This window comes from Mandrillus leucophaeus, unplaced genomic scaffold (assembly GCF_000951045.1).
Source record: "Mandrillus leucophaeus isolate KB7577 unplaced genomic scaffold, Mleu.le_1.0 Scaffold2007, whole genome shotgun sequence".
NCBI classification, from domain to species: Eukaryota; Metazoa; Chordata; class Mammalia; order Primates; family Cercopithecidae; genus Mandrillus; species Mandrillus leucophaeus.
In genome coordinates, this window is record NW_012102041.1 from 68966 (window position 1) to 76268 (window position 7303).

The window sequence follows — 7303 nt, forward strand, 5'->3', positions numbered from 1 at the left end:
TTAGTTCTCATCTCGATTACATTTATAAGCATCTCAGTTAAAGATCTTGTTGATACAAAATAATATAGCACTAAGCAAAAGTTATATAATGCTTTCTCCAACACAAATTTTAAATGCTTTTTTTAAAAGTTAGCAAAAATGTATTCTACTTTGTTAATTCTCTCTTCTTTTAATACAGCAGCTACATTTTCATTTTTTCTTACATGCCACTTTCTATATTTCTCTAATTTGTGCTTCCAGAGGGTCAAAGGGAAAGAGATTTTGGTTGAGAAAGATGTCTGTTTGAAATGTACTATAAATTGCCTCTGAGAATGATATTTATACTTGCTGGAAACTCAGCTGGGCAATGTGACTGCTGTGGCAATGTAAATTTACACAAACCTATATAATTGCTGGTGATGAGAGAAAGATAATTCAGCTTAATATTTTATGAAAAAGGGAAATTATAATACCTTCTAGTCCCCAATATGCTGAGTTCCCAATTATCAGAATTTGAAACCGAGGGCCACAATTTAAAAAAAAAGTGATGAATAGTGCTGCAATAAACATACGTGTGCATGTGTCTTTATAGCAGCATGATTTATAATCCTTTGGGTATATACCCAGTAATGGGATGGCTGGGTCATATGGTACATCTAGTTCTAGAACCTTGAGGAATCGCCATACTGTTTTCCATAATGGTTGAACTAGTTTACAATCCCACCAACAGTGTAAAAGTGCATCATTCTTAGCAAACTATCGCAAGAACAGAAAACCAAACACCGCATATTCTCACTCATAGGTGGGAACTGAACAATGAGATCACTTGGACTCAGGAAGGGGAACATCACACACTGGGGCCTATCATGGGGAGGGGGGAGGGGGGAGGGATTGCATTGGGAGTTATACCTGATGTAAATGACGAGTTGATGGGTGCAGCACACCAACATGGCACAAGTATACATATGTAACAAACCTGCACGTTATGCACATGTACCCTACAACTTAAAGTATAATAATAAATAAATAAATAAATAAATAAATAAATAAATAAATAAATAAAAAGTGATGAGTCTCATCAAGAAATAGAAGCTTATAAAATGTTTTTAATGCTCTATAACTTTATAATTCTGCAAGAATAATAGATTTGTATTATGCTGTGAGAGTGAGTAGGTCTATTAAGTGATAACATTAAACACAAATACCACCATTTATGAAGTATGATTTTGATATCATCGGTTGTGTACTTTCACCCTAATCTTTGTAGATAGTAACTTTGTTTTCTCACTTGACCGTGCTCAATCTTTACAGACCATGCTCTTCTCTCAAAATGACTATAGGTTCATCCAAGTATGTTTGCTATCCAAAGTCAATGGAACACAGTCACAACTATGTCTGTCTAGGAATAAAGCCAGTTAATTAGATTCTTACTCTAAGGGAAAAGAGGAGGGCAGGTAAAAATTTGATTATGGCAGAACTCTGACCATAAGAACTGTTTTCTATTTTTTCTCCATGCTATTGGTTGATTCACACCTGACTTTCATCATTTTCAATGATTCCTATTTGTTTTATTTATAAATATTCAAAATCATCATGAAAAGTTTCACTGAATGAAAACCTGAAAATTGGGGAAATAAACATTTTTCTGCAAAACAAACGTCTGCAAAACTTCTGCCTTCAAACTAAGTGAATGAAATCAAATCTGTATTTCTGAGAATAATCAATAGTATACACTCTAAGTTTCTGTACACTTTAGCAAAATATCTCTCCAATTTATCTACTATGAACTACAACAAGAAAAATCCTGTCACTACCCTTGTCTCCTTTTTATGTCCTTTAATACCTAATTTCCAGATGCCAATAGAATGAGCTGAATGCAGTTTGGTCCAGATGTTCAGAATCTTGGTCAAAGAACACTTGAGAATCCTACAATATATGTACATGTACTCCCCTCAACATTAAAATCCCTTGATACCTTTACTACTGATATAAGCCTTTAAAGAAAATTATGTGTTATATGTCCCAAGGGGATATTTCATATAATTAGGGTCACAGTGTTGGAATTAAGACAATGTTCACAGGAGATAAAAGGGTGAAAACACTCTATGCTCATCACCTATATGATGCCACATAAGTAACTGGTGAGTACTTTCCTATGAATGTTTCTGTACATGTGCTTATGTGTGGTCATGTATATGTGGGCGGAAATGAGAAAGAACACAAGATGTTTTATTTTAAAAATTATGATATTAATAAGATTGCAGAGTTGTTTCTTTTTGCTTAAGGCCTTGTGGCATACAAATTGGAAGCAAGCACAGAATGTGTTAATAGCTCACACAGACACTTTTGTATCTTCCTTTTTTTATGTTTTCATGTGTTAAGTAACATCATTCAGTGCTTCTTACTTTCAGAGTTAGTCTAGGAACTATGAAAAAAGCATCAGAAAACATGGGCCTCGGTTTTCAAGAAATTTATTTCCAAGGAAGATTGGTGATGAATATTATGGAATTGTAAAAATTAATCAAAAGTTCAGACGTATTAAACATGAATATTGAACTAGCAATAAATAGATGCCTTAATTTGAGATAACAATGGTGATGTCAATAAGTGCAATAATAAAAGACAATAATTAATCTAATTTTATGTGTTTTAATTAGAAGAAAAATGTTTACTTTTTTAATTGTAAAAATAAAAATGAGATCATCACAGAGATAATTAGAACCTAATTCTATAATAATGTAGAGGTAACTTCTGATACACTTTTTTATATACAATTGCTATGTATGCTTTTGACAAACGTTTTGGATAACATCAATTTTAAAACAAATATTCTATCATTTTCAGTTAATGTTTATATTAAGCACATTCAAAAAAAGATTGTTCAGTATTATGATTAAATAAAAGCACATTCTATTTTACACACTTCCTTAAGTACTTTCCTGTTCTCAGACATCTATGTTCTTTTGTTTTACAGAAAATTATATAACAAATATACATGTAGATAATAATTTTAGCAGTTTTTTATATTGTTTTATATTGAATGTAAGTTAGTATAACCTCTATGGAAAACGGTATGGAAATATTCAAAAACCTAAAACTAGAACTACCATTCCATCCAGCAATGCCACTCCTGGGTATCTACCCAAAAGAAGATAATTGCATTTAAAATAATTACACTTAAAAATATTGGCACTAGTATGTTTATAACAGGGAAAGATATGGAATCAACCTGTATCCATCAATAGATGACTGGATAAAGAAAATGTGGTATGATATAAAATGGAATACTCCTCAGTCATGAAAACAAATGAAATAATGTTTTTTGCAGCAACATGCATAGATTATGAGGCTGTTATTTTAAGTGAAATAACTAAGAAACAGAAAAGCAAATACCACATGTTCTTACTTTTAAGTGGGAACTACTTAATGTGTACACATAGGCATAGAGTGTGAAGTGGATAAATATTGGAGATTTGGGGGTGGGCGGATGGAAGGGGAGTGAGGAATGAGAAATTCCTTAGTAGGTACAATGTACACTATTCTGGTGATGGGTACACTACAAGCCCAGACTTCACCACAGCCAGGCTATACACATGGATATACATCCATGTACCAAAAATTCAGTTGTCCCCCCTAATTTTATATAAAATGAAAAAAGAAAACATACAATTGAGTGACTTTCACTGCATTCATTATGCTGTACAACCATTGCCACTATCTAATTTCACAATATTTCCATTACCTTGAAAGGAAACTTCATAACCATTAGTTGGTCTCTCCCATTATTGTCCGGAGTCTCCACTCCCTACTAAAAGCTAATTTGCTTTTTTTTTTCTATAGACTTAACCTATTCTGGATATCATACAAATGGAATCAGATACTAGGTAGCCTTTTGTGTTTGGCTTTCTTCACTAACCTAAGCATAATGTTTTCAAAGTTCATGTGTGCTGCAGATTGTACCAGTACTTTATTTATTTTTGTTTGTTGTTGGGAGAATTTATTCTCTTTTTATTTTTCCTATTTACTAACAAAATTTTCCATATCACTTTGTTAAATTTGCATATTTTTAATTCAATCAAGTTGAATTTTTGTAAGGTAAGTTTTATTCTATATATATTTGAAGTTTACAACATGAGATTATGGGATAGAGACAGCAAAATAATTATTATAGTGAAGCTGACTAGTATATCTATCATCTCATATAGGTACTTTTTATTAAATAATAATTCCTAACATAGATATGCTTAATTTTGTTTATCCATTCAGCAGCTGCTATGGTGTGTATAGGGTTTGCTTGTCTCCTCCAAAAGTCAGGTTGAAATTTGATCCCCGTTGTAGTGGAATTCGGAAGTGGGACTTAGTAAGAGATGTTTGGGTCCCGGGGATGGATTCTTCATGAATGATTTGGTGCTATTCTTGTGGCAATTACTGAGTTTTCTCTGTTACATAACTGGATCAGTTCTCTGGGAGGCAGATTAGTCGTAAGAGTGGGTTGTTATAAAGCTGGGAAGCCCGTTGGGTTTTGTCTCTTTGCACATGTCTGTTTTCCCTTTGACCTTGTCTGCCATGTTATGAGGCAACACCAAAGTCCTCACTTGAAGCCAGGGACATGTCCTTGAAGTACCCTGCCTGCAGAACTATGAGCTAAATAAACCTATATTTCTAACTCAGTATTAGGTATTCTATTGTAACAACACAAAACAGACTAAGACAACAGCTTATAGATATATAAGTTGTTTCTACTTTTTGGCTAATAATGCTACTGTAAACATTTGTGTACAAGTTTTTGTATTAACATTTGTTTTCAATTATGTTGGGTATATTACTAACAGTTGGGTTCTGGGTCATATATTAATGGCACTGAAATTTCTGAGTAATTGCCAAACTCTTCCACAGTGGCTGTGCCATTTTTACTTCCCAAAAACAATGTATTGGGATTTCAAGGTATCCATATACTTGCAAACACTTGCTAATCTTTTATTGCAAAAAATAAATTTGCAGTACATTTATATGTATAATATAGGGGGCAAAAGGGTGTGTTATTGTGGTTTGGATTGAATTTGTCTAATGACTAATGACTAGTTATGTTGAGCATCTTTTCATGTGTCTTTTGTACATTTGCATATAATCTTAGAGAAATGTCTATTCAAGTCCTTTGCAAATTAAAAATATAAGACACATTATAAAGCAAATAATGAAAATGCAGAAGTATCTCCTATTTTATCAATTATTACATCAAATGTAAAATATCAAGCTCTTAAATTAAAAGGAATAGATTGACACATTATCTGCTCTGACTGCTTCTATTCAACAGTGTTTGGAAGTTCTAGCTAAGACAAGTGGGTAAGAACATGAAATATAGATTACACTAGTCTTTTCTTTGAATTCCTTGAGACAAATAACATCACTGTTACCCTTTGTGATGAAGATTTTTGCTTGACTCCCAAGTATCTCAAATATTACTTCCATCTCCTTTGTTCTGAAGTGTCAGTTGTTGCCACCAATTCTTTGTGCTATTTCTATGTTGTTCTGCATTTGCAGCAATTGGGGAATATAATGCAAAAATATGTGAAGAAAATTTTCAAAAAGTGCATATCTTTTCCATATCGGGTGCCCTTCACTCCAGTCTAAGTACTTTGTATAAGCCTTGCCTGAGTTTCTTGTTCTTGAGTGCATACACCATGGGGTTCAGGGCAGGGGGAATGACATTGTGTAGCACATTGAGTAGAACTGGAATAAGGGGAACTTTCATTCCTGTACTATGACTAATGGAAATCACAATGATGACTGTGTAGAAGAAAAGGATTAAGATGAGGTGGGAAGTGCAGGTACTTAAGGCCTTGGATGCAGTTTCTGGAGAATTCAGCTTCAGGACAGAGTGAAGTATTAAAGCATATGATAAAATAATCAAACCCAGGTCGCTTCCCATGAGTGTCCAAGCCAGAAGGACCTGGTTAATGCTATTGATTTTTTGATCATCACAAGATAGGCTAGTGACTCCAAGGTTAGAACAAAGACAGTGCTCAATTTGATTCGGGGAGCAGTAATGCCTCTGGGCAGCCAACACAGACACTGAGATGAGACTCAAGCTGTTTCTCAGTGCCATGAACACAGTTGCTTTGAATACAAAAGATTCAGTGATGACTGATGGATACCGGAGTGGTTGACAAATGGCTACATATCTATCAATAGCCAAGCAGACAAAGGTACTTGGCTCCATGGCCACAAAGCAATGTATGGCATACATCTGAGCAAAGCACTCTGGGAGAGTGACGGTCTTAGCATTGAACCATAAGATGGTCAAAATCCTAGGCAAGATGGTGGTAGCCAGGCCCATGTCTGCCGCAGCCAAGATCCCAAGGAAATAGTACATAGGCTGGTGCAGTGCTGCCTCTTTGTTGATGATGATCAGGATAAGGATGTTAGCACTGAGAGCTAAGAAGTAGAGCAGAGCCAGGGGCAGGGAGAGCCAGTGTTGCCAGCTGTGAATGCCAGGGAATCCCATCAGGATAAACTCAGAGACCTGGAACTTAGAGCTGTTGGAATCTCTGAGCTCCTGGAGCACCACTAAGAGGAAAAATATTTGATGTTAGTATTTCTAATAATCTCTATGAAAGTATTGGGAAAATAATTACCCAGTATCATCATATTGAGGTGTGACTCAGCCTGGTTAATCTCATGCTGTCACTTACATCTATTGGATATGTATTATCCTATGTGATATTTGGTATATTCTCTGTGATAACTCAGTTAATCATCTATAATACTCTATAATGTAGGTCATATTTTTTCCACTTTGTCATATCTAAGGTATAGGACATTATAAAATCAGGACCTCGTTTAAGAGCTTCCATGCAGTAAGTCACAGGAGCAGGACAAGTTGAAAGTGATTGGTATCGCAGCCTGGTTTCCTAAGTTTGTCTTTGTCAACGAGTTGGTTTCTTTAGAGACCTAATGTACAAACTCACAGTAGTGGTTTTTACGCGTGGAGGCTTTTTAGGTAAGATATTTAGGGGGCAGAGCAAAATGGCAAAATAGGAACAGCTCCAGTCTCCAACTCCCAGCGCGAGCGACACAGAACACCGGTGACTTCTGCATTTTCAACTGAGCCTCTGCTGCTGAAACCCAGGCAAACAGGATCTGGAGTGGACCTCAAGGAATCTCCAACAGACCTACAGCTGAGGGTCCTGACTGTTAGAAGGAAAACTATCAAACAGGAAGGACACCTACGCCAAAACCCCATCAGTACGTCACCATCATCAAAGACCAGAGGCAGATAAAACCACAAAGATGGGGAAAAAGCAGGGCAGAAAAGCTGGAAATT

The 7303-nt window shown here is 35.3% G+C and overlaps 1 protein-coding gene across 1 annotated transcript; it reads right to left on the minus strand.

Moving 5' to 3' along the window:
• Positions 1-5596: 5596 nt before the first annotated feature.
• On the minus strand, positions 5597-6546 carry LOC105539223 (putative olfactory receptor 56B2; the record flags this gene model as incomplete). The annotated part of the gene is made up of 1 exon (XM_011979410.1): positions 5597-6546. A coding segment is annotated over one exon (950 nt), but the record flags the coding sequence as incomplete, so codon positions are not given.
• Positions 6547-7303: the final 757 nt, after the last annotated feature.